Here is a 24,867-nt window from a genome sequence, read left to right as displayed (position 1 = left end):
GACAAGCAATTCAATGCCTTCACTTAGCCAACAGCGTGGGAGCAATGAGGCATGCTGGGGAGGATTCCAGATTTCCACAAGCGTCCAATCTCAGTGGGATGCTTCCGAGTGGAGGTAGAGGGGAGGGCAGCAGCAGCCGTCCAATAACTTCAGGTCTCCACTCAGGAGGCTCATGCGGCATATGGGGGGTGGGGGGGTTGGAGGAGGAGGTGGGTGGTGGCCGAGTGACCACCGAAGGGAAACATCACGCGGGCGGCACGCCTGCTGAGACTCGCGTGCGAGCCGAGGAGCTGCTGCAAGAGTGAAAGGGAGATGCTCTAAGCACCGTGAGTAGCCAGGGCTGTAAGCAGAGTACAACCGTACGCGTGTGTGTGGTTATTCGTGATTTGTTTTTGCTGTATGAGTTTGAAGTCAAGACTTTGTTTCAATGTTGTCTTCAGGGATACTTTTTTCATCTCCAGGTACTATAGTTCACAACCGATCCTATGAAAAGGCAACGTCTCCGTAGATTGAAGTCAGTCACCTTCATTAACCAGCAGATTAAACGAACCCATTGAGACTCGACGGGATGACCTGGGTTACGTGTGTGCTGACCGTCTTCACTGTGCACATCACATATATGCGCGCGTGTGTGTTCGCGCATTGCATTGCAATGTGTAATGAGTAACCTCTGGAAGCAAGTTCTGAGTGAGGCTGCGACCGCCCGTGTGTCCCCGCAGGACGTTCCTCCGAGGGGGTCGGGGGGGTGTGGGCTCCGCCGCGGTCATGATGAGCGCGTGCTGCTGTGCAGGGAGGTCCCTTCAGCGGGAGAAGTGCGCCAAGGTGGGTCACATTTCCCATCTCTCGGTGCGCGCGTAACAACGCAACCCCTTGGCCGCTGCTCGTGGAAAATAAATACGCGGACGGATGGCTTGATGGGATGGGGAGGACGAATGGGGAGGGAAGTGTGTTTGGTAACTCTGGAACCGATTGCGTAGCTAGTGACTTTTACAATGTGGATTGAGATCACACGCTGAATAAACGTACTTGTACGTAATCCTTGGCTGTGGACACACGCGACAATCCGTCGCAATTCGCATACTCGTGGGCTTTCACATGCACAGCATTAGCACAGTGGAGTGTCAATGCATGTCCTCGTTGGCCCCCGTCCAGTCACCAGGGGCCCCCTATGACCCCGTACCAAGGTCATGCCAATGCCGGGCAAAGTACCTGTTCGGGCCTCGGACTAACGAGATTGAATTTTTTATTTCCACCTATTGATCCCGGCGGAACGTTTGGCGAATGGGATGGGATTCTGTCGACGATGAGAGCCGGTGGATTCAGTGAGCGAGAGAAGCGTTCGCGATGTGGGGGGGGGGGGGTACAATGAAGAACCCTAAGAGCCCACGGTGCTCGCAGGAGCAAGCACGGACTTGCATTTGCGGCCACGTTTCCCTGCTCGTCTTTCTCACCGCAAGCTCACCGCTGCCAGTAAAGAATGCGATCGGCGCACCATAGCTCGCTCTCCTCCGCAAGCACAAGAACTGCATATAACTCACTTCGCGTGAGTGTTACATGAAGATTATTAGCAGATTGTTTTCATACAAGTTGGGGTATTGCTGCTGCTGCTGTACCAAAAAAAAATCTGGCTCGCTCTGTATGAATCAACATATTCGCTTGCCGAGTGATTCCCTGCATTGCTGTGGTCTCTGTCTTAGCCATGAGTGATCATATGGCAGTTCGTGGATTAATGAAAACAAAGCCACAGCTCAATCACCGTGCGACTCCAAAACCACAAGTTGACAGTGATCTCGTGTGAGGCTCAATTACATTGAGTGATGTATATTCACTAAAGGTCACCAAAGGCCATCGTCTCTAGCTCTGGGAGAGCGTGTGCGACGAGGCACGGTGTTGCCCACGCTGCTCCACACTTACAAAGGTTAGAACTTCTCTCTCGCGTGCAGCGGATTTGAGTAACAGCTTGGAGGGCTACAGATGGGTCCTTTTGGTCTGCCACGTGTTTTAAAAACTGTAGAGCGCTGGTCTTGTTTGCCAGGAATTACACGGCTGGTGGAATCGTTTAATTAAAACAAAAATATCAGATCTCTGTAACTTTCAAGGTGGAACTTGGAACGATACCATGTGTTATTATGAAACATTATTGGAACCCACGTGGGTACATATTCGAAATGAGTCCTTGTAAATGCTCCAAACAGTTCGTGTTGATGCCGAATGAAGGAGCCTTGCGTGCTTGAACATGAGTCCAAATAAAAACCGCATCAGTGCCCCCCAGTAGCTATCACAGCAGTGTGCCCATATAATAATAATGAATTGATAATAACACTGTGATTAATTATTTATTTAGGCATCCCTCATGGGGTCTCAAAGTGCCGCTTTCATTGTGTCACCAGTTGCTGATTGGGCATTGAAACTATCTTCATCATAACACTTTCAGATTTGCTTCACCAGTCATAAACTGCAGTTTAATCCACACACAGATAAATTACATTAGAAATACGAAATTGGAACAATTACAGCTCTATCATTGTTTATTTTGTGACCCTGTTGAGGCGGAGCAGCAGCGCAGCATTTAGCCGTGCCGTGAACTGGGACGACCTGCAATTGATTTCCGGCCAAAGGCAGAGCAACATCTCAAGCGGTCCTAACCTACCCCCTCCCCCGTCCCGACTTCACCAATCCACACTGACCAATGTAGTGAAGTATGTCCAACCAATCCCCAATCATCATCAAGCATGTTTAGGCTGTGGCGTTATCAGCCGGTGGAAGCCACTGAGATAAGGAGCACAGTGACTTGGGGGCGAGTCAGTTACAATGTACGACAGGCCTGGCGATTCCCCTGTGGGTGTCACGACCAGCAAGGCAGGCGTATGGAGCATTCCCATACACAGACCTGGCCTCAACTCTCCAGCTATCTCCCATGCTATAACGACTCTCTGTATGAATCCACTGTGCCATACATAAGCAGTGTAATTAAAAACATATTTACAGGTATTTGTCAATCCACAGCTGGATATAGGACTCCCGATGCCTTGTGGGTTATAAGGGGGGGGGGGGGGGTTCTGACCATACTTCACCACAGTGGTTAGGTATGGCCCAGAACCAGGTCAGGTATGACTCGCTACTGATATAAGCTGTGGCTGGGAATCGAACTCAGATTGATGGGTTCATAGTGTGGTGCACTAATCACTGTTCCACCACTCTCCATCACAAAGAGATATTAGTGCTGGTCAAAAAGCTGTGTACATGTAGAACAGGACGAACACGGCTATTCCTAAACCTCATAATGGGATTGTTTTGCAATCCCACATTAATGCAGGGGTTTCGCAACACGCTTTAGCATCGGACAGGATGATTCATTTATACGGGTGTTGGAAATTGAACTGATGAGTCTGAGATTGTACCTACACTTAAAATGCCTTTATAAAAACATTCATCTTTGTCAGGCGCACACGGGTATAATCTCTATGTACACAGTTTATTATTATTTTCATAACAGGAAGCCGATTTTATGCAAACATAGATTGTTTAAAACCTGCAGATCAGTCTGTGCCAGTTTCTGTATTCCAGCAGCGGCGTGGAGAGTGGGCGCTGATGAATGTCCGCAGCCTGAATGTGTATTTATACAATTGTCCAAGCCCATGGCACATATGGTTAAACTCTCTGAATATAGAGTGGAGTGTGCATGCCGAACTTCAATGTGTATTTTCTCAGCTTCTCTGTATTTGCTGTGCTCTATCTGCCGTGTGCACGGTTCTAAGAAGGGTATTTTGCAATGTGAAAGGGAGGTTTGTACATTTCCATCTGGTGGGATGTTTGTTTAAATTACTGCTCTTGGATGTGCGCTTGCGATGTCATCGATGATATTTTGAGTAAAATCGGGTTGGGCACGTCGGGAGGCTTTGTGTTGCGCTCGCGGCTCCTGCACGCCCATTTATTTCCCTTTCTGGCTCCAAACTAAAAACATACAACTGCTTTGGGCCAACTTTCCCGATATCCTTAGCACGGCACGTCAACAATGGATCGGGAATGTGTGGAACGGCGCGCGGGCACACGGAGCAGAGGACCCGGCCGCCCCCAGGCAACTCTCGCTTGTGCCGCAAGAGCCCCGTGTATCTGGGCCCCTCTCTCCTGGCCCTGTCCGCCGCTGTCCCTCACCCCGCTGTAGGCCACACTGCCGCCCGCGCAGGACTCGCGTAGATGCTTACATCTCGTGAAATGCGACAGTAAAACCCCACGATGGTATTTCACACAGGTTATTTTGATATGCTGCTCCTTATGCACTGCAAATATAATGAAGCAGTGATGCGTTGGTTAGCACCTCTGCTCCCCGAACCTGAATACCTGAGTTCGATTCCTCTATCACTAACCCACGTTGACAAGATATTTACTCCCTCGCCTGGTATGCAGGAGGTCGTGGGTTCGATGCCTGTATATTTGGAGTTTGCATGTTCTCCCCGTGATCGCGTTAATTTTTCTCTGGGTCCTCTGGTTTTTGCCTCCACATTTAGAAACGTGCGTTAAGAGGATTTGACTGCTGTACATTTTCACAGGATGAGTCACTTCGTTCATTTGTGGCCATGTCGCTTATGAAAAAGAACAATATAGCTCAATGGGCATTACCTGGTAAATAAAAAATAAAAAAATTAGTTTTAATCCACGCTCCTGGTAAATTAAAAATATAAAGTTTAGTTTTAATCCACGCTGACTGGCGTGGTAAAGTATGGTCAAACATCCCAATGACTGGAACAGCATGGGAAGGTCTAATGCAGCAGTGGATTTACAATGCTGTAAATTATTCAAATTATTTTATACGTAGTTTTATCAGTCACATTTTGTGTGCATGGCAGGCAGTCTCCAAGGCTGTGAAGCATGTAACTCTATGATTGGCAAAGCTAATGGAGCCAGTCTGGCACTGATTGTGTAACGGTAGGTTTTTGCTTGATTTGCTTTATCAGTAATAATGTTTGATGTGCAGCTGCCATAATCTGATAATGGCCAGCGTCTGGATGAACATAAAAAAAACAATGCGGCTAATCTGCAGGCAGAAGTCATTATAGCCGAGTACCAAGCTGGCCTGGTCTGTGTCACTGGCACATCAAGAGCAGCATGTGTCAGGGCCCAGTCTCGATGCTCAAGCAGTCTGCCTTGCACACGGAATCTCACCTGCATTGCGATCGCATTCACAGCTCGCCGACATGATCATCACTATTGAGATTGTTTTGAGAGGCAAAGTGGCAGTGCATGATCTATAGGTGTAATCCATTCTGAGATTCCCATTGAGCACTCGCGAACCTGGTACCTGGTCAATTTCACATGTTTATATGTGGACGCTTTGTTACGCTGTCACACCTTGACGAAATGCGGTCTTCGGATGTGATTCGGTGCACGGTACACGCCATTCTCGCGTTCGTAAATACAGCATTCAGATTGCAGAAGTGTTGTTGAGACTCTCATGGACACCTGTCCGCTTGGTGCGACGTGACCAGGCCTCGAAAAAGAATGTTACACACAGTTCTTTACCAAGGAAATTGCAACATGGCCCTACTCTCCATAATTATTTTTTCAGAATCTATTCTTTAAAGTTATGGAAATTCAGTTCAGTGTGGGCGGTGGAGGGGTTTGCCGGATTGCACACGTGTTTTGCGGTGCTGTGTCTGAGCAAAAATCGGCATGGGAAATCAACTTCAGCAGCGGTGGAGATGACTGCGTGCGGGTGCGGGGGAGACCGTTGTTTGAGCCAGGTTTTTAAGAGGTTAATTCGTAAGTGTGCAGATCGTTGAGTTGCCTTCCCGCGCCTCTCGTTCGGTTTTTTTCCCTCTTCCCAAAGCTCTGCAAGAGCCAAGCGCGCGAGTGACAAGGCCGAGCGCGAAGCGTCACGCGCGACATTCGTTTGCGTCACCGTGATGAAGTGAAAAAAACGAAACCTGGCCACTTGATCGGGCTCCCGTGAATTCTGACAGCGTCCACGCGTCGGGGACCCGCGCACCTGGACCTGTTGCTCTCCTGCAACGCGCGCGCAGCAGCTACAGTGCATAAGTGAAGCCACATTGGGTGAATGCGCGGCGACGGAAGGCTTCATGGAAGCGGGCGGACCCTGCAGTGGTTTAGTGCGGGCGCGTGCATGCACGCACGCACGTGTGTGTGTGTGCGCTGCGACCCAAGTTCGATTCCCGCTCACGGCCAAAACCAGTGACGATTATCTGAACCGGTCCTGGTCCCTCCCCTAGGCCGACTCAGCATCAAATGAGTACATTACTTGATGCGATGTGTAAACATCGCCACTATGGAGACAAAGGCGAGGCTCGGGCGTGGTGCTGGCCACCCATCCCCTCGTGTGCCGTGCCGACCTTCATAGGTGCTTGGTAACAGCACTTGCCCCAAGAGTCTATTGAGGCTATATGGGGGATCCTGGTCTTTGTGCACACGTGTGAGTCTGTGATTGTAAATCTGGAAGGACGGGGAGAAGCCGCTCTCTGCTCGAGCAGAGTGTCGAAAATTGGCACCGAATTACAGGAAGCGAGTGTCTGCTTTGTGTACCGAAATCCTTTTAGGGTGTTTAAAGAATTACACGTGGGGTGGGGTTGTTATTTTGTAGAAAATTAGACTTGAAAACCAGACGGTCTCATCTTGAGAGCATTTCACGTTTTGCTGCTCGCCTCCGCCTCCGCCGCCGCCGCTGCCGCTGCTGCTACTGCATGAGCTCCGCGCTCGTGCCGTCTGGCCCGTGTGCCGCGCCTGCTCGATCATAGGCGCCGCATCATCCTGTCGTGTCGTGGGCGTGAGTGCACCTCGGTTCAGCCGTGCTCGCTGCGCCGTGCTCCCGCCTTGCTGGGAGCCCGCAGCCTTGGGCCCGCTTTGAAAGGAACAATTTGTCAGATTCATTGGGGTGACGTGCAGTGTTGAAACCTGACCTTTTTTTTGTTCAGGCCACAGTATAAAGCTGCCTACATTTCTGTGGAAACAGCAGCCTCTTGCTGTTTCTCCTTAATCTCCCCGCTTGTCTTCGCAATGCATTTTCCTGCTTCATCAACGGTACGAGTTTGGGAGCATTCATTAGGGCATTACCAGTTTTCATTTGGTGGGGATTAATGTTGTGGCGTCTTAGCTGCTCCCAACGCCGCTTGCCTCGGGGGGCAGCACTTAGCCGTCACTCGGGCAGCGTTTGCCGTGCGTGAAATGTGCTAAATAGGGCAACATCTCTTAGGCCAGGGGTGTTAAGTGCATTACATGATGGAATGTTGACAAGTCTAAAGGCATGTATTGTGTGATGCCGGTGTGTGCGCTAAGTATATTTGATTAATGTTTCTAGATAGATAATACAGAAAAGGGCACATTTATAACGTATTTAATGCGACATTATTTCCCTTGTGTGCGGACGTTTCCCACATGATTGGGTGCTTCAGCTTCATGTTAACTGTAAAATCACACTTCCACCGACTTCTCCTCTGCACGTGCCTGAGCCACAGGGCCGCAAGGATAGTGGGAGCTGAACGTATCTTTACCTCACCCGCAACAGCATCAAGTGACAAATACACTGTGGAGTGATACTGTGGTGGAAGCGGGAATTAATGTCTTAAGATGTCAAATCCAGTCCCTGGTCAGGAATTTAACTCGCCCTCCCCCACCCTGGATGTATGTATGTTGAACTTCTTTCGCACCGTATGTAGCCAATCGTGGTAATGGGAGGTGCGGGATTGTGAGGTCAGTATAGCAGCTCATTTACAGGCATACACGTGAATGGAGGGGGCACGTAAAAAGTATTGAAATGGCGATATCCAAGTATGCACGTGCGTAGAAGCACACAGTTCCAACGACCGGCTTGCACTCCCCACTGCTGAAGGCATAGCGTTTGGGAAATTACAACCAGCAGGTAATGGGAAATGCCATGCTGTGTTAAGATTAATTAGAAATGGGGGGCAGTCATTCTTTCAGACGTTGTTTTTCCCCCAAGCTACCTTTTATCCCTCTGAACGCTGGCATTTCATCGCTGTTGATGTTATACCTGCGAAGCCCTTTTTCAGCGCCTCTCAAAGCGTTTAAAGGAAGTCCATTATCGCCTCAATTTGACATCATAAGTCCTGCCGCCACCGCTTCCATTGTGGGTGTCGCGAAGACGTTGGGGTGCGTTAGAGGGAGGTGTGTTGACTCTGGCGCGCGGGACGCATTCCTTGTTCTCTCGCTGCCGGTGCGAGATGCACGAGGAGGGGGGGGGGGTATTGAACTCTCCCTCTTTCCGGTAACGAGGCGCCCACGAGGCGCCCGCTTGCACGCAGCCTTCCCACTCCGTAAGGCGATATCGCGCAATAGCGTGCCTCGCATAGCGTGTCTCTCTCACACAGTGTGTCTCACACAGCGCGTCTCTCACAGCGTGTCGTCTGATAAAGCGCGTCCATCACGGCGCGTCTCACACGGCGCGTCTCACACGGCGTGTCCATCACGAGGCGTCTCATACGCGTGTCTCACATGCGCCGCTGTTACTCTGAGGCAGGAGTCCAAGTGCGGGTAAATTAAAGGGGTGCGGGTGGGCAGCAGAGCGAAGCTGTGCGTGAACACCCCGCCATTGTCAAGTTTTGTTCGCTCTCAATTGGGAACTGTGTTACTCTTCTAACCCAGTGCAGCCCATTTCACCTGAATTAAGGGCTCATTTGTGGTTGGTGTGGAGTGGACAACCCAGTAATCTACTTTGAAATACAATTGCCCAAAAATGTCAAATGTTACGTGTAATATCCCCCCCCCCCCCTTTAAGGTAGCGCTATTGACGAATGTGTTTTTGTTTATTCGTCTTTACGCTCCATTGCCGACGCAGTGCCGCCAAATAATGTGTTCGCAGTGCCACTGGTTAGACTTGGATTGTTAAAGCAGTTTAATGCAAAAAACAACCTTAAACTTCAAAAATGAATTAAAGAATGATCCCTCCAGCGTTCTTTCAGTAACCATGAACCAATGCGAATTTTGTGAAACGTTGAGAAAAGTTCACCTCAAAGCCACTTTAACACCGACTGCTCTGCATCAAACGGGGAATGTTTGGCAAGGGATGCACAGATTGCATCTGTACAAATAGAGCCTGCTCCGAACGACTCCACTCGGGAGGCACCGGCGGGGGGCTCGCGGACAATCACGCGCAGCGACGTCTCGCCAGGCAGCGCGTGCGTGGCTCTTGCGCCACGGCTCGCCTGCGGAGCCGGGGTGCACCTCTGGGGAAAAGAACCTGTGAGTGGTTGCGGCCGGCATGCCGCTGCGTGCATGGCTCATGCCAGAGCACATGGGTGGGACACTGAAGAAAAAAAAAGTTTCATCCCGGAGCGTATAATACCGCGTGGAGTCCCTGCAGGGGCACACTTTCGGCAGAATCCTTCGCTCCGACGCTGAAGATGCTAGCCGTGCTTGTGACGGCCGGGAGTGTGAATCGATCAGCAGCGACTCCGCAGTTGAGCGAGAGGGAGAGATCGTTAGCGCCGTGATGGTGTAATAAGCTAGCAGGGGGCCACAGAGGGGAGGGAACAGAGCTGGGCTGGGCTGGCGTGCAGTGATAGCTGCATGCAGACGGGCGCGCACGCACACAAAACCTGCACATGGGCTGCACCACCAGCCTCGGCTGCTGCGCCGAGGAGAATCTACAGGGAGCACCGGGGCATCCGTCGGCCATGAGGACAGAGAAAGAGAGAGGAAGGAAAAAAGCGGCGAAGAAATGTGACGATGACGTTAAGGAGATGAGGAAGGTAAGAGGGAATTTCAGACGATACTTTTATGCTAAGCAACTTTCCACTACTCCCAAGCTTCTTGCTGAAATGTCTAAATTATTTCCTGTTTTACGTGCCGCTCTAAAGCTGGGAAGCAATATAATGTACGAATCATGTTGAGAATACAGCACTCGATTTATGAACATTTTATTGTACGTTGATTGCGGTCTACTCCAGATATGTTAGCGTGTGAATATAAAAGCTTATTTGGCTCACGTTTCTGGGTGTGCTCCACAAAACGTGCAACAGCCCTCACTGTTTGGGGGTTCGGGGGCAAAGGTCAATGTCGTACGACCCATGGATATTTTGACAGCTTCTTTCTTGTGCTGTTTGTTGCCATATTATGTCTGTGCAAGCGTTTTCTTTAGATCGCTTTTCACTCAAATTCTTCTGAATTACAAGGAGCTATGTAGGGCCGTTTCTCTTTTAAATCCTGGCGTTATGACACTGACGAGAAGAGGCTCGCTAAAGGGGTACGTGGGGGTGGGGCAGAGAGTCGCCCTCCACCTGAATATAGAGAAATGTGGAGACAACAGCCCTCGGAGAGTCACGTGGGAGGGCTCGTAGCCTTCTTGACAGTCTTACTGTGTGGATGACATTATGACAGCTGCAAAGAAAATTACGGGAGAGACGCAGAAGCACGGAGAGAATGAGAGGGGGGAGGCAGACATGTAGGTGGTGGGCTCTCAAAAGGGTTTAGCATCTACTTTCAACACGGTATGGAAATTTAATATTTCTGCTGCAGAAACTTGGAAAATTCTTGCTCAGACAGAAGGCTGTTGTACGAGCACAGCAGACGTGACATCATGTAAGCGAACGCGACGCCAGCACTTCCCAGCGGTATCGCCGTGCGCCAGCCTGTCAGCGCGCTGATCCCGTGGCACGGAACTAGAGAGATGCCGCTCCCCCAGTTACCCTTGCCTTACGGACGGTTCGGCTCCGGCGACTGCAACCTTGAATTCCTGGGCCTCTTTGCGGCCCCAGGGAGCAATTCCTCTCATAAACGCGTTCACTATACATGCGACTAGTAGGATAATCACTCAACGGCAATTGCCGCTATGTGAACCGATAGCCTTCTTTCAAAGCAGTTTATGCAAATGACCACGTAGCTCATTTCTTATCTGCGCCACCTCCCACGTGGGTCTCTCCAGCACTTGGGGGCACGAACATTGCAACGTTTCTTGTAAAAAGTGTCAAAAAGTTAGAACAGAGGATGATATATGGTTTTACACTAACATTGGTAAATCAAGCGCTTGTCGTAACATGACCTCGAGCCACTCTGACTTATTCATGGACTTGAACAGTAGGTGTCCTCCCAGATAATCCTGTGGTGTAGCACTGGTAATGATGCTGCTCTCAATAACACGATCGTTGGCTTCAAGCTGCTGCACTGAAGTTGATTCACCAAGCACCGCCAACGTGGTGTCCCCAAAGTATTTATAACTTAAATCTATCAACATCAGACCGTTATGTATCCACTGCTGGATGCAGGCCTCCCCAAATTGTAGTCATCCGTCACTATCCCATGATGCCAAAATAATTATTGTGCCCACGCACGAGTTCAGCTCTGTGCTGGTCATCCTCTTGGGTGTGTTCCGTTCTGTGGCTGTAATTCCATCTCCAGTCTCGTCTATCAGCTATCATCATTTCTAGCGGTTTGCCCGATCCCACTTGAAATTTGAGACATGTTAATAGACCATTCTCAGATCCATGTGCTCCTCTTTTTTGCCTCGCAGTATAATACTCTTAGGCGTTTTCGGTAAAGTCACGTAGGTAAAAAAAAAATTAATAGAAGTAATAATAGAAATAAAATAATAAATCACGACGTTTCGAGCGCATCATCAGGTGGAACAACCACAGCAAGAAACAAATGCTGAAGCATTTGTTTCTTGCTGTGGTTGTCCCACCTGATGACGGACGCTTGTGTTGCGCCCGAAACGTCGTGATTTATTATTTTATTTCTATTATTACTTCTATTATTTTTATTTTTTACCTACGTGACTTTACCGAAAAAGCCTAAGAGTATGAATTCTTGCAGTCACGAAAGCTTCAAATCTAGAATCGCAGTATAATTCCTAGCGTGGATCTCTGGTATTTATGTATGTTGCATTTATTTCGCACCTTCCGTAGCCATCCGTGCTAATCGGAGGTGCGGGGGAAGGGAAACTAAACAAAAAATCAGTTTTTCGTGCTTTTCTGTTTTTGTTTAACGCTGTTTGCCAGAACCATGTTTCCATTCCATGTTGTGGGAGGTAACATGCAATGATTTAAACACATCTTAAGGCACGTTGCATGTGTGTGTTGCTTTGCACTTAAAATGCATTTATCAAAAAGCAGCCCAACTTACTCTCGCTTATATTCCGCCTTTGATCCTGGTCTGCCTTAAATAAATGCCTACATTTACATTGTTGTGTCTTTCCGTTGTAATTTCCTTTAGTTCAGCAAACATATTAGAGCATACATGTTAGGTCCTTCACTCATTTGCGATGGCACGTATCCAATTGTTGCGAGAATGACTGTGTCAGCGAATCTGAGATGGTGAACACCATCACTGTTGAAATATTTGGCTTTATTTCTCGAAATCAATGTTTAATGACAGTAAACCGCAACGGACTAACCAGTGGTCAGGTATTGTCATTGACTGGAGAAGAGGTTTGGGGAGCTCCATGGCTACCCAGAGGCGACCTGTACCTTGAGGTGGTGGCCAGTGTTCGGTGTAACGTGGGTGAGGTATGGGTCATGTCAGCACCAACGTTTTCCAAACAGCGGCAGTCAAAGTGGCTGGCACAGATAATTGAGACACTGAAATGTGAGCGGTGGAGCAGTACACCACATTCGAAACCCGATTAACTGAGATTGATTCCTGGTCACGGCTAACATCAGTGGCAAGTGGTATTTGAACAGAATTTACAAGTGTGATTAAGTATGGTCAAACAACCCCCCATAATTGATATGGGCATGGGGAGGCCCTCATGCAGCAGTTGACTGTCAAAGGGCCGTACATTATCATTATTGTTTATACTTTGACACGCTCGACTACCCTTTGTGTAGTGAGTGTGGAGGAGAACCTGTCTGCTAGGTTGGGTTTCATTACCCCAGTCCCAGAGCAGTGGTGGTGAGAAGCGCTTGGGCTGCACTCGCTGGGACAAAAAAAACAACGAAATTCGCAAGTGCCGATAGTGTTGCCGCTTGCAATAATCGCGGCGGCGCCGTTCGGCCTCACCACGCTCAAGAGATCTTAGAGTGGTGAGCGGAAGGTCGATTTTGAAACTTCCCTGCGAGCTCGTGCCACACGAGACGTTGCGACAGCAGGCCGCTGTGCCACATCCACCACCGCCGCTGATGTTGTTGTGATGTGGCCCGCACCTGCTGTATCGCAGTTCCGCTCTCCGCCCCGTGAATACTGTCGTGGGGTCGGGCCGAGAGGCAATGATTGAGGATGTGAATAATGCAGATGCTTTTGCAGGCAGAATGAAGCAGGCCGAGGTTTTGACTTTCACTCTGAAAGGTTAGCACACTTTTAACAACGGCATGTTCCGGTAATAATGTTATTTGACATTTACCCTTCCATTATATGAGGGCATGTAATCAGAAATGACCCTGAGAGACGGTGTATCTCATTGTGTGAGTTCAGTCGAGGGCAGAGCAGAGGTTTTACGTCCATAGTTTTGGTGGTCGTGACATTCAGGGAAGCCACTCACTTAATCTGCCCGGATTCGCTATACAGCGACTTCATTGACAGCTAAAACAAACCTCCTTTCACACACACACACACCAGCCCTGCGCGCCACGCGTGCCGGCTTGATCCACGTGTTGGGAGCGTGGCCACTTTCCCGTGGCGGCTCAGCCGGGCGCGGTGGTGGTGGCGGTGGCCTCACCGCGGGCCTCCTGACGGTGGCGCTCTCGTGAAGCGTCGAACACCAGCAGCAGCAACCCGCGGGGGGGGGAGTCGTCGACTTTTGCAGCACCCCCCCCCCCTGCCTAGTTTAGGACTGGCAACACAGACCGCATCAACTCGTTCTCGCTCGGCCACAGGTCGAAGCCTCACGTCGGATTCCGTGTACAACACAGCAGGCGCGGTGACGGACCCTTGTAGGTATGATTCGTGGAGGTGTTGGCGTTCATTTGTGAGAAGAAGAACAACAATAAACACGTGGCCATGCTGCTGTAAGAGCAAGGAAACGCGAGGCCTTCTCCCTCCACTCTCCATCTCGCAGTGAGGCCCTGCATGCGTGCAAGTCGGTCCACACGGTGACCAACCATGCGAAGTCAACCTCTGCTTCTTGTCTGATCACTGCCCCCCGCAGAGCGCCCACGTTGTTGCGGTACGATTAGTTGTCCTCTTGTGTCGTCTGTAGTCGTCATTAGCCGGCCATGGTCGACCCCGCTGTGTGGGTAAAGCCCTTCCACGTGTCAAGCCATTAGACCGTCGTGAATTAACCCAACCTGCCTTGTCGGGTCACGGTGTGTGTGTGTGAGAGACTCTTAATCCTTCAGCATTTCCACAGGGACCCACACGCAAGCGTGGCTGTGGGATTAACGCAAGTCTTTAACAGGTTCACAGATGGTGTCAGAGCCACCGAGCACCTGCACTTATTAGATGTAAGCTCTTGTCGGGGTTGACACGTGTCTTATTGCTCGAGTATCTCCATCGCGATGGAAATATAATGAACGTAATCGTATGAAGCGGCATGTTGCTGTCGGCTCTGCCCGTGGTGGATGGAGTCGTGGGTTCTCTCTTGATGTTGGGCCGCATCTGCGTGGGGGACGTTTGGGGGCCCCTCGTGATGGGACGCGGGGCCACTGCCCTGAGACGTGGGACAAAGGGCAGCCAGCCAGGCCCCCGTCACGGCCTCATTTACAATTCAGGGTGGCGACGGACTCGTGAAGAATGTAATTTCCCATTAGAATGAACCTCGCAGTCAACCCGCTGCGGGCACGTCGGTACACGCGACTGTTGCCTGCCTCTCACGTTTTGAATCATCCCGCGAATTCAAATCGAGACCGCGGCGTGTCTGTTTATATTAACTTCTAAAGTAACGCCGAGGAAAACGCGTTCAACTAGCATGCCGATTTGTACACTCGGGAGCAAGGCGCATGGCAATATCACAACAATTGCACCAACTCGTCACGTTCCGAGGAAAGTCGTCCATCAGTACTGATATTCGCCTCGGAGTGAGCGGGTAAAGACGCGTCTGCAAATGAGTTCTTCACGAAGTTGAATAATTACAGCCCCAGCTGCCGTTATGTAAACAGTCATAAATGAATTTCAGATATTAAAAAAGGCGTCTAACAACCCGTGACGGGCAATGGTAAACAGTTGAGTTGTGGGTGTGTGTGGTGTGTCCCGCGGGTTTGGTATGTGCCACGCTAATGCACGGCTTGGCAGCCCTCCATCCAGAGTTCTCGTCTCTCCTCATCCCCCCCTCTCTCTCCCCGTCTCAGATTGTCTCCCTTTAGATTTTCACTCACTGCCCCTTTTTGCTCTTCTCTGTTAAATTGGCTCTCTGCTTCTTAACCCCCCCCCCCCCCCCCCCCCATAAGGTGCGTTAGATGGGGTGACTGGTGGTGGAAAAGCCTTCATCAGATCTCTGTTCTTGTGACATGGGAAACAGAAATTCGTATCCGTAGTAGGTTTTTTTGGGGTTAGTTCGCGTAAAAATAAATGTGTTGTTAAACCCGCCACCACCAATTTGTACAGTTTGTCACGTAAACAAAACATGACAATTGGTTACTAGTTCAGCACACCCGTGTGTTGGAGAGTAAACCCACACCATTTATAATTTGAGTGCTGTACGACCTTTTGCCAGTAATTACAACCAGCTTCATCAGGCTATAGCCATAATTTTTTATGTAGCCTGACGAGGCATTTATATTTACGCGATCTAACCCAGAAAAAACATAATGCATAATATTGGTCGCGAAAGCTTGCGACGTGTTAAACAGAAATTCGTATTTCCATTCATCCGCATGCTGCAGTGCACTCTGGGCACGGGACATATCCACATTGAAATGGAGTCTTGCAGCGGGCTTCTTGGTGGGAACTTGAGTCTTGGTTCACTTTTATGTGATGTTAACTACCTCGCCTGGTATTAAGGGGGCTGTGGGTTTGATCCCGACCCTGACGCCTGCTGTATATTTCGAGTTTTGCATGTTCTCTGCGTGGTCGCGTGGATTTCTTCTCCTGATCCTCCCATTTTTCCCTCCACATTTAGAAACATGCGTTAGATTATTTGGCTGCTGTAAATTTCCACATGATAAGCCACTTCGTTGAGCTATAATTTGTGGCCAGGTCGCTTCTGAAAAAGAACTCATAGCTCAGTGGGTTTTACCAGGTAAAATGAAAGTTTAGCTTCAATGTGTTTATTTCTAGTAATTTGCTTACCTTTCCTATATTTAGCAGTCCTATCATGTGTGTTTTTTTTTATCTTACCCGCCCCTACTCAGCATCAGTGAAAACGAGCTTCATAGTTCATCAGAATTTCCAGGGTAAATACAGATTCTGCTGGCGCGTGTATCGATTGCTCTTCTCAGCGCACTCCCATTCCTGGAATTGTATGCGCTCTACCGTTTGCGTTAATGCCCCATGCGTTGTCATATATATTGTGGTTGTCTCACGTTTTATGTCTTACAATTCCATTAATGCAGAGGGAGGTTGGGAGGGAGAGAATTGGCAGCCAGTAACCTGACCAAGTATAATTTGTGTTTTGTATATTTTTTATGAAAGTAATAAACAGATACGGTCAGAATCTCAATTCAATGAGCAGTTTCATTTTGAATGACGAATTAATTAATAACGTTTGTGTTATGTCTGAAGAGGTATGCCCTGTGTACTATTTTGTATTTTACATTTTATTTTGATGTTATGTCCTATGTGTAAATTATGTTTTGTTATATCCTATGTGCTCAATGTTACATCACATGTTTTGTGTTGCATCTTAAATGTTACGTGTTCTCCTGTGTTGTCTTGTGTCTTACCTGTTTCATCTTCTTTGCATGTATTCGTATGTACTATGCATTGGTGTTGTACTGACTAGCTTGGTGAAATATGGTATGGGGGGGGGAATCGGGGTTAGGAACTGGAAAGTTTACTACTTATAACAAAGCGATGTATAACGGGGAATTTCCCCCCATAAGAATAATGGTAAATTTGTGGGTGGTGGATTGGGACCGTAATGCAGTCAACAATGCTTGACTCAGGGAGGAGGACGCCCCTGCCATGCATAGTCCCATGGGATGTTGGCTATCAACAACAAGGCAACTCCTATGACTAATTGGGAATGGGACGCAAGCGTAGGATTGATCACCCTGTCGCTGGCCGCCTTTGGGGAGGGTGTATAGTATGAAAGGCCGAAACACCCTAGGAACTAAAGGTTCACTACTGACGATGCGCTCCCCAAATTTCACCAGGCTCACTGTTCATGAACTCTTGGAAGTGCTTGCACAAAGGATAGTAACATCTCATCCTGTGTTCTTTGGAATCTGAAACATTGCCTACTAACTTTTTTGCCCATCCAAGGACGGGTGTATATTGCAGTAAATCTGAAATATTTATTGAAAAAAATTGTTCAGCTCATGATTATTAATGCGGGGGGGTTGCCCCATGGAGAGTGACGTCACCCGCTCATGGTTATTGGGGAGGGGTGCGGCATGTGGGGTGCGCGACCTTGTGCGTTAGTGTAAATTTCCACGCGGGCATGAATATTAATGAAGGGGTGGGGGGCTCTTTTGCAGAGCCGTCACGCACGGATGTAGCACTGTGCTGCGTATATTTATTTTTTACCGGTCACTTTCTGTAAAGAAACGTCAGATTTGAAGCGACTGCATAATACATTATTTAATTGAGCTCGACCTTCCTCTGCGTTGGTGTAAAAATCCACCCACTTATGAATATTAATAATCGAGGAGTGGGCCTCATGTGGAGTGACGTCACACGGGGGGGGGCTCATGTGGAGTGACGTCACGCGCGGGACGGACAGACATTTCTTGGTTGATTATAGAAGGGAATGCGACTCAAAGCGGTAAAATTTCTCCCATAAGAAGCAATGGAATAAGGTAGGGATAGGGAGCGTAACTTAGGGAAACGTGTTTCATACTTAGCAACCAAAATACGTACTGTACTTGTACAGTATCTGTACTATATTGTACAATACAATATACACAACCAATTCTGAGTTCAAGGACCTTTCAACAGCATTTATAATTTAACAAACACTGAATTGAAAACTATTTTATGAGCATTTCAAAGCAGCCCTGTACACTTTAACACGTTTTTATTTTTCTAATGACTTGAAGAGAAATACATTTTTAGTGTAAGAGCACAGAATCTTAAACAGCATTTTTTTTATTTTACCTTCACCTTTAATTTGTATGATCTTTGAGGCGTGGATGAGTTATGCTCGATTGGCTTGATTGGCTTGATTGGAGGTGTTGGGAGAGGATTAGGCCGATTACAATGAGCACTCGCTACGCACAATGTGAGAGAACATGATGGGGCTGAGAAGCAGCAGACAGGAGTTACACGTTTTCTGTACAGTGTTAAGCAGAACTGAGTCGAAATCGACGTGACGACGTATGTGCGGGGACATTTTACATTGGGTTCCTCAAAAAGTCAGCGACGTGACGGTGTGAAACAACGTATATCGTGGCGACGTATATCGGGGACCCCTTATAAAACAATACCAGTGACTGACAGTATCGGAAGGCTTTCATCAAGGAGTTGGATCCTAAAGGGCTGTAGATTAGTGATTTGATTTTTGGTTGGTTGTGCTGTGTGTTATAGAGGTGTATGGGGAACGGTAGTGTAGCGGTTAACATGCTGCGTTACGAACATGGCAGCCCGAGTTCGATTCCCGCTCATGGCCCACACCAGTGACGATTATCTGAACCGGTCCTGGGACTCCCCAAGGTCGACTCAGCCCCAAATTAATACCTGGTGAGGAGTGTAAACATCGCCACTGGGAGACAGACAGCCAGGCGTGGTGTTAGCCACCTCTCGTGTGCCGTGCAGGTCTTCATAGCTGCTTGCTAACAGCACTGGCCCCAACAGTCTGTTCAGGCTACATGGGGTATCTTTGTCTTCTTTTAGGGTGTGTGGGGGAAGTAGTCAACTGGTTAGTACACTGAGCTATCAACCTGGCGACGCAAGTTCGATTCCCGCTCACGATCAATAACAATACCAAATATTTGAACCAGTCCTGGACCTCCCCTAGATCGACTCAGCCTTAAATCAGTACAGTACCTGGTGCTGTGTGTAAATATCAGCACTGAGGAGACAAAGGCGGGATTGGCGTGGTGCTGGCCATCCACCCCCAAGTGTCCTGTGCCGGCCTTCGTAGGTGCTCGCTCACAGCACTTGCCCCAATTGTCTGTTGAAGGCTGTACGGGGATCTTGTTTGATGGGGGTATGGGACAGCATGTCATTTTACATAAAATATACATTGTGCACCCTAAGAAGCTGTCGGCGCTGCGAATTATCACCGTGATTTAATACTATTTTAGGCGTACACTAAAAAAAAATAATAGGTGTGCTCACATGCAAATGATACAAATACGAGGGTGTCGTATAAACTATTTTCAGCCCAGGCAAAATCTGTGCGCCAAGATTAGTGCTCATTTCCTATGCCGCGTGTGTCAGTTGACTGGCTGCCAACCCTCTCCCTCCCACCTCCCACTGCTCCCCACTGCAGTAATGGAATGAAGATGCCTTGCTTCTGCTGGGTACCACGAGAGAATGTCCTTTCGTCTCCCCAATGCATTGCTGGGACTGTTTTCGCTCAGAACACCTGGACGTACGAGTCCTACGACCAAGCTCAGGAAGTTGTCATAGGAGCCACTTTTGCATTTGCGAAAGTGGCGACCAACTTCACATCGACGTTTTGTGGAAGGTAAAACTGGGTGTGGTAAAAAACGGTGGTGCCCCTGGACCCTGGCTGAGCGTCCATCGGTCACGGAACATCGCGCACCGACGCGTGACGTGCCCACTGCCGCCAGCACCATGCCCGGCGTCCAACCGTGCTGCAACCTCGCCCTGCGGTCTCTCAAGGCACTACTATCCTTCCTCCTGCCCGGCTGGTTTCATAAGAAGCCAATGGTAATAATGTATTATGATGATCATCGCGATTGCGTAACAGCAGTCAGTGATCGTGTCCGGTGGTGCTGGTGTTTAATCAGTGGAATGTTCTCGAGGCTCCGTGATCTCTGACTCGTGCGTCGTACTTTCTGTAATGGCACCAGGACAGATTTTTGGAGCTACAATGTGCTTGTGTCCAGATGCTGCCTGTATGTGAACATGTACTGGAACATGTTCACTAACCGCTAACCTGATATAATATTCGATGAACTATCGGAATTGTAAATGTTTCCGTTTGTAATGCAGATAAGCACTGAACTAGCAGCTGTGTAACTGCTGCTCCAAAACTCTTTGATCGTGTGTGTATATCTACGTGTGTTTTGTATATTGGGGAGCGGTGGCATGGCGGTTAGTGCGCTGCACTTGGAAACCGGTGACCCAAGTTCCATTCCCGCTCACGGCCAACACCGGTGATACTCATCTGAACCGGTCCTGGGTCTTCCCTAGGTTGACTTAGCCTTAACTGAGTACCTGGTGTGGCACATAAACATTACCACTGAGGTGCTGGCCACCCACCCCCTCGTGCCGTGCTGGCCTTCAGGTGTTCGCTAACAGCACTGGTTAAGGCTCTACAGGGGATATCTATATTTTTTTTGTGTTGTATATCTGTGTGTTGAATATCTGTGTTGTGTATTATATATTTGCACGTGTGTGTTGTATATCTGTGTGTGTATTATATATCTGTGTGTATCTGTTTGTGGAAGGGATTTGAATGTCAATAGGGGTGGCATGGTGGTAAGCACATAGCACTTCAAACCAAACCCAGTGACCTGGCTTTGATTTCCAGCCATGGCTAACATAAGGGACAAGTGGCATTTGAATCTGTCCTGCACCTATCTTTGGGTGACTCTGCCTTAAATTAGTACATGGTGTGGTGATTTGTTTATATAGAACTGGGGAGACCAAGGTGGCCCTGTGTGATGTTGCACGCTCTAGTACGATATATCGTGTCGGCCTTTAAAAATGACCATTCATAGTTATTGCCTCACTGTATGGCTGTATGGGGGTACTCTTTGCATCTCTCTCTGTGCGTCTAGCTGTGTGTATGCCCTCACTTGACTTGGTGGGTTATCCCAGGTAAACGCTATTTTAAATTGTGTAGTGAAGCAAAAATGTTATTTGGAGACATGTTTTTAATCTAGTAAGCAGACATGAGCAGGGCAATAGTCCAATGCCACGGGAGGGATTATTGACCGTGAACCCATGATCTTCCACTACAAAAATTCAAAGGCGTTCTGACAGGAGGCTTAGTTCATTTGGAACTTATGACAATTTTGCTGGAATGCTTTTATTCTGATCTTTTCTGGCAGCAGAAACGGCTGACGTTGTTGGTCACACACTGTATGAGCGGGAGACGATTTAAAAATTCCACGCGAATCTCACCTGTAGGGCGTGTTGTTTGTCCACGAGGCCCGTGGCATTAATGCATTGTTCGTCTCGGCCACGCCATCGCCGTAAATTCACAGCACTCACCTTGAGATGATTAAATTACTGCAGTCGCACGAGCGGTCGTGGCAAAGGGCTCCACCCGCCAATAAATCTCTGGGTGCATTAACCCGATTGGAAAAGGCGTCCGGTGCTTTCTGCGACGTTGCTGGCCGCGTGCGCGAGACGGATGTGCTCGGCGCGATGTGACAGCGAAGCAGCCAGGGGTCACTGTCTGTGCCGCGTGTCCTCGGGGGTGGCGCAGCCAAGAATCCCTGTCCACCCCCATTTCTCTCCGCTGGATTTAATGGAGGGTAATGCTGTCTGGCAATGGGCTTATATCAATTAAATTGTGAGGCTTGGAGAAAGAAATAGAGTGAATTACGTGCACCACATCATACTTTGTCCCTCTCCATCACGCTGATGTAGCTTGCACTTAGTGGCAGGAAACTTTTTTTTGTAAATGTGCATAGCTTTTACGCAGTGTTTCGTGGCCCAAGGGTTCTCAGCCTTTCATTTACTTTTAGACAACATTAACCCCTGGCGGGTTTTTCCGTGCATTTCCCCCTCTTGAGGTGATGTGCGTACCCTCTGTCTCTGCTGGGTGGGGCGGGTGGGTGCGGGTGGGGAATTGGAGAAGGCAGCGAGTAAAAGGGCTGGGCGGGGGTGGGAGCTGAGTGCAGCAGACGACAGCTGCTGGCGGCTCGTTAGAGGGGCCACCGCCTCTTCCCCGGCAGCGCCGAGGCTCTGCTGGAGAACTCGCGTGGGATCTGCAGCGTCCTCTCTCCAGTCCCGTGTGCTGCGTTGTGGGTCTGCCCTCATATCCCAACAACAATGGAACTCTGAGATGAAGCGGTTCACTGCTCCTCTATGGGGGGGAGGGGGGGCGTACCGGTCGGCGACGGACAAATGATAAAGCTCTGCGCGAGTACCGGCATGAAACACTCGAACGTCTCGGCGCCCGCACGGCAACTCGCGGGCCTCTCGGTCCGTGCGCAGACCCAGCCGTGGCTTGAGGGGGCACGGGGCAATCAAATTATGAGAGAGCTCAGGATTCAGGAAACGAACTCAAGCCGGGGGTGATCGTGTTTGAGGATTTGCATGGAGAATTAACAACCACACCCTCTCTCTTTCATTTTGAGCTAACTTTTTAAAGGGAGGAGAGGGGGGTACGACGACTTTGGGTGCAGAGCGGGTTTGGGGACGGAAGGAGGAAGGCGGCATTAGGACCGGGTGGGGTAGAGACGGGAGGTAGAGGAGTGGGAGGTGAAACTTAGAAGGGGTAGGGCCAGCGGGGGTGCGGGAAGCTCGGGGAGAAGGGGAAGAGGGGGCGGAGTCGGGGATAAGGAGAAGGGGCCAGCAAGGGCGGCTTGAGGTTTGGGGGTGGGTCGGGGGGTGATCTTAGGGATGCAGAGCAACATTTGAAGTGGGGAGGGGGGGGGACGGCAGCCCCGGCAAACGGTTGGGTAGGGATGGCGAGCGTTTGTTTTGTAAATGGTGTGAGCGGTGCGGGGCCGGGTGTCTGGGTGGGGTCCTAATGCTCCTTGGCGGGAAGGTGTGCGTGCGTTGAGTTTGCGTGCGCGTGCTGCGCCCTGCCTGTGAGCGTAGCGAGATCTGGAGTTGGCCGGCTGCCTGCGCGGAGTGCACGTGTGCCCGGCGCACACGCGTGGCGTGCACATGTAGCACGGCTGACTGGACCAGGTGGGTGCCGTCGAGCTCAGGAGGTCCACCATCGCCCGGCGCTGTCCACGGCTCGGGCATCGCGCCAATGTCCCTCTTCTGTGGGTCGTGCGCACTCTGGGTACGTAGCGGTGTGCCTGGTCATCCTTCACGTGCGCAGCGCTCTGCGCCGTCGTCCGTTACGAACGCTCGTCGTGGCCGTTGGGATTTCGGTTGAATGTCTAAACAATCTTGGGTAAGGAAAGCTCTCTCCAAGAAGGTGAGGTTCTTTCGACCCAAGCAATTTTATCACTGGACATTTCTCTTGTCTGTGCCGCTCAATGTCCTCTCTGGGGAACAGAAGTCGAATTGTTTCAGCCTGTAAACGTGTACATTGTGTCCAGGCAGAAAACAATTACCTAGATATGAATCGCAGATATTATAAATGCAATGAACAAATGGATGAGAAAATTTATTTTCTGTGTTTTCCATGATTCATCCCTGTGCTTGGGAAATTATATAAACATTTATTTCTCATTGATTGTTTGTAGTTATGCTCAAAGTCCTCTTGTGTGTTTTTCAATTTATATTGAGAATTATAAAATGGTTCTGTACTTTCATTCAGTGTTTGCCTTGAAAGTTTATATATATGTCAAAATATGTGGACTGACGAGTTCTTTCATAGAAATTGTTATATTCTCAAAAAAAGTATTGACATGTTATAAGCTATTTCATTGATTAGACGCAAACTGCGATTGTTTGTGCTGGTGAGTGCATTGAGCATGAGCAGAAATGATTGTGTTCCTTTAATGGGGATATAATATGATGCAATGTGATGTGTGCTTAAATCGTTTAGAGTTGGAAGCAAGCACTACCAAAACGTGTTTTTGTTGGTGTGGCTGACTGTATGTATGTTCAAATTGTATTTGCACCGTACGTATCCAAACGTGCTAATCGGAGGTGTATTCTGGTCCATTGCCCGTTAGTCTGGGTCAGGTGTCAGTCTATGGTCGGTGTACATTGGTGACTTGGTTGTCGGTTGAAGTATATTGGGTTATATGGGTACTTGTTGGTATTTTTTGGTATGTGTTGGGTGGGACGGTGCGTGTTGTGTGGATTGGTGTAGGTGCATGTATCACTATGTATTGGCATGGTTGGTGTGGTTTCTATACGTTCGCGTGTCTTGGTGTGGTTGATGTACATTGATTACATGTTTGCCGTATTTAGTGTGTTTTTGTAGGCTGGCATGAGTTGGTATATATTGGTATAATCATGTGGTTGATGTAGTTGGTGTAGTCGGTGTGTACTCTTGTGGGTTGGACTGGGTTGGTATATGTTGGTCTGGTTGTGGTCGGTGAGGGTGATGTGGTTGGTGTGCTTGTGGGTCGGTGTGGGTGGCTACGCATCGGACGGGCAATTGGGAGGCTCTCAATCGGTGTGCCCTCCTAGGTGGGCTGCTGTCATTGTGCAGAGCTAACAAAGGACCCCCGAGCACCCACAGGTGTCCCACATGATGTCACCCGATACCCACTGGACTGCAAGGATGGGAAAAGACAAAGGAATTACTCTCATTTACGAATAAGAAGTGGGAGACATTGGGACCAAAAACAGCAGCACATTGCAGCTGAGGTAGTGCGCAGTCCTCTTTACACGTATGCAGGGCGATTGTGTGGCGTGTCAAACAAAAGCAAAAGTGCTCTGAAAAACCATTCGAGTGTGCTGCTCGCCGCTAATCAGATTGTGGTGAAGCGATGTGTGAGCTGATAGGGAGCCATGTAGCCCACCCAGCGAGTTCAACCGTCCCGCACGCACGCAGATTTCTTTTCTGGGCCATGTCATTCAACCGCATTTCAAATTTGACGCGTAGCGAACGCGATGTGAACATGTGGGGAGCAGTCTACCGTTGCATTT

At 49.1% G+C, this 24,867-nt stretch overlaps 1 protein-coding gene across 7 annotated transcripts in view; it reads left to right on the top strand.

The window, feature by feature from the left end:
• Nucleotides 1–283: 283 nt before the first annotated feature.
• The window catches only part of LOC133344716 (tensin-3-like), a 110,266-nt gene continuing 85,682 nt past the window's right edge, over nucleotides 284–24,867 (top strand). For 3 of the 7 annotated variants that reach the window (XM_061554805.1, XM_061554806.1, XM_061554803.1), the window contains exon 1: nucleotides 9,259–9,719. In XM_061554805.1, the coding sequence (XP_061410789.1) occupies nucleotides 9,573–9,719 (147 nt within the window). In that variant the 5' untranslated portion in view covers nucleotides 9,259–9,572. Of the gene's footprint in view, nucleotides 327–719; nucleotides 823–9,256; nucleotides 9,720–22,818; nucleotides 23,099–24,867 lie in introns of those variants that run through there. The other 4 variants (XM_061554809.1, XM_061554808.1, XM_061554804.1 and 1 more) reach the window with 4 other exon arrangements.

This window comes from Lethenteron reissneri, chromosome 20 (genome assembly GCF_015708825.2).
Source record: "Lethenteron reissneri isolate LAM-NWPU_2019-01 chromosome 20, ASM1570882v1, whole genome shotgun sequence".
Lineage (NCBI taxonomy): Eukaryota > Metazoa > Chordata > Hyperoartia > Petromyzontiformes > Petromyzontidae > Lethenteron > Lethenteron reissneri.
Note: the sequence above shows the minus strand (reverse complement) of the source record. Positions and strands in the feature narration are given on the sequence as shown.